This window comes from Dendroctonus ponderosae, unplaced genomic scaffold (assembly GCF_020466585.1).
Source record: "Dendroctonus ponderosae isolate FM_Combo_2020 unplaced genomic scaffold, Dpon_F_20191213v2 Dpon_F_20191213_4, whole genome shotgun sequence".
Taxonomy (NCBI): Eukaryota; Metazoa; Arthropoda; class Insecta; order Coleoptera; family Curculionidae; genus Dendroctonus; species Dendroctonus ponderosae.
Window position 1 is genome coordinate 2,399,576 of NW_026018611.1, and position 2,603 is coordinate 2,402,178.

The 2,603-nt window shown below is 39.0% G+C and overlaps 1 protein-coding gene across 1 annotated transcript; it reads left to right on the top strand.

Annotated features, from left to right (window-relative positions):
• Positions 1-1,685: 1,685 nt before the first annotated feature.
• LOC109543761 (lysocardiolipin acyltransferase 1) lies at positions 1,686-2,376 on the top strand (the record flags this gene model as incomplete). The annotated part of the gene is given in 3 exon segments (XM_048665583.1): positions 1,686-1,789; positions 1,850-2,060; positions 2,120-2,376. Coding segments are annotated over 3 exon segments (560 nt in total), but the record flags the coding sequence as incomplete, so codon positions are not given.
• Between the last annotated feature and the right edge of the window lie 227 nt (positions 2,377-2,603).

The following is a 2,603-nucleotide window of genomic DNA, read 5'->3' on the forward strand; positions in this document are numbered from 1 at the left end:
ATTTTCCTCATTTGCAGCCGCAGATTTACTCTTTCGAGTGATCTGGTCTGGGCCGCATTTATTTTGGTTCGCATTCGATCGCAGATTTTCTCTTTTGAGTGATCTTCTGGGTCGCATTCAGAAATTTTTGGTTTTTCCTTGACGAATTTTTGAAAAATCCGTGTTGTCCAACAACCGATCGCTTCAATTTAGTGTCAAAAAAAATCCTGAAGACTCTGAGAAATTTCCTATTGAAGTGAAATTTTTCTCACTTAAAACCGCTGATCTTCTCTTTCGACTGATGTTCTGCGCTGTATTCAGAAGTTTTTGGTTTTTCCTTGGCGAATTTTTGAAAAATCCGTGTTGTCCAACAACCGATCGCTTCGATTTAATGTCTAAAAAAATTCTGAAAACTCTGAGAAATTTCCTATTAAAGTGAGATTTTTCTCAATTAAAACCGCAGATTTTCTCTTTCGAGTGATGTTCTGGGCCGCATTCAGAAGTTTTTGGTTTTTCCTTGGCGAATTTTTGAAAAATCCGTGTTGTCCAACAACCGATCGCTTCGATTTAGTGTCTAAAGAAATCTTGAAAACTCTGAGAAATTTCCTATTAAAGTGAGATTTTTCTCAATTAAAACCGAAGATTTTCTCTTTCGAGTGATGTTCTGCGCCCCATTCAGAAATTTTTTGTTTTTCGTTTGCAAATTTTTGAAAAATTCGTGTTGCCCAACAAACGAGCGCTTTGATGTAGTGTCTAAAAAAATCCTGAAAACTCCTAGAAATTTCCTATTAAAGTGAGGTTTTTCTCAATTAAAACCGCAGATTTTCTCTTTCGAGTGATGTTCTGGGTGGCATTAAGAAATTTTTGGTTTTTTCTTCGAGAATTTTTAAATAATCCGTGTTGTCCAACAACCGATCGCTTCGATTTAGTGTCTAAAAAAATCCTGAAAACTCTGAGAAATTTCCTATTAAAGTGAGATTTTTCTCACTTAAAACCGCAGATTTTCTATTTCGAGTGATGTTCTGCGCCGCATTCAGAAATTTTTGGTTTTTCCTTGGCGAATTTTTGAAAAATCCGTGTTGTACAACAACCGATCGCTTCGATTTAGTGTCTAAAAAAATCCTGAAAACTCTGACAAATTTCCTATTCATTTTCCTCAAACCGCAGATTTTCTCTTTCGAGTTCTGAGCCTGATTGTGGAATTTTTGTCTTTTTCTTGTAAAATTTTTCAAAAATTCGTGTTTACCAACGGCAATCGCTTCGATTTAGTGTCTGGATGAATTCAGAAAACTCCCAGAAATTTTCTATTAAAGTGAACTTTTCCTCATTTAAAGCCGCAGATTTTCTCTTTCGAGTGATATTCTGCTTCAACAATTAAAAAAAAAATCCATCTTTTTTTCTATTGAAGTGAGGTTTTTCTTATTTAAAGCCACAAATGTTCCCTTTCCAGTGATATTCTAAGACGGATTGTGGGATGGCTTTTTCTTGACGAATTTTTGAAAAACTCCTGTTTACAAACGAACATGGAAACACATGGAAACTTCCAGAAATTTCTTACAAAAGTGAGTTTTTCAAAAAAGTCAGCCAAGAGTAACTTGATAGCGTACATTTATGTTTTATGTGATTATCGCGTTGAGTCGCTTCGCCCAGCTCTCCACCAGTGTGCACGCACCCTAATAAAACATACATCACCTAACTGTTGTCAGGCTATCTTCTTTTTGTGCCTCTGACGTTACTCCAGATATTCACTACCAAGTTTCATAGAAGGATTCTGGACCTGTTGGTCACCTACTGGCAATATTACGTGACAGTAAGAGACAAACCTCATGCGTTTGCGGCCCATTTACCCATTTACCTCTTCACTCATTAGACTTTGCTCTTCCTGTTGAAGTGCCATGTTCACGTTACTGGAGATCCGATCAAGTCGGATGAAATCTCCCTGGTGATCTCAAACCATCGCACCAGAGTGGACTGGAACTTTTTGTGGGCGGTGATGTACCATGCAGTCGAGGGGAAGAACCGCTGGTGGTACAGTACCAAGTTCATCCTCAAAAAGTCCATCCAGAATATTCCTGCGGCGGGTAAGAATGAGCCGAATCAGGCGTATTCAAGAACGGCTTTTTAATTGAGGAGTGTTTAGGGTGGGTGATGCAGATGGCAATGTATGTGTTTATCAATCGGACGTGGGATGAGGACAAGTCTGTCCTGGACAACTACATTGAGTATGTGGACAGAATGGATTACAAGCATCTGCTGATTCTGTTCCCAGAGGGCACAGACTTGACGCCGAAAACCATCGAAAGCAGCAATCGCTTTGCGGCACTGAACAAGTTACCTGTGAGTAAACATGTAAAATGGTCTGTTGACCGACTGGTCAGTTTTTGAAGTGATAACTTTTTATGGGAGGGTGAACCGATTTTTCTCTTCTCGGTCAGGGCGGCCCCCACTCCGGCCTCTTCGCGCCTGAGGCTTGGGACGCACATATGCGATTTGTTAGTCCGAGTGCATCTGTAGATCTGATAAACTTTTCAAATACACATTGCGTTATTAAACTGACAGTGATTTTTATTTATCAATTATTGAGTGTGATATTATTGTGTTCGGTGCAGTTTATTTTATAACGC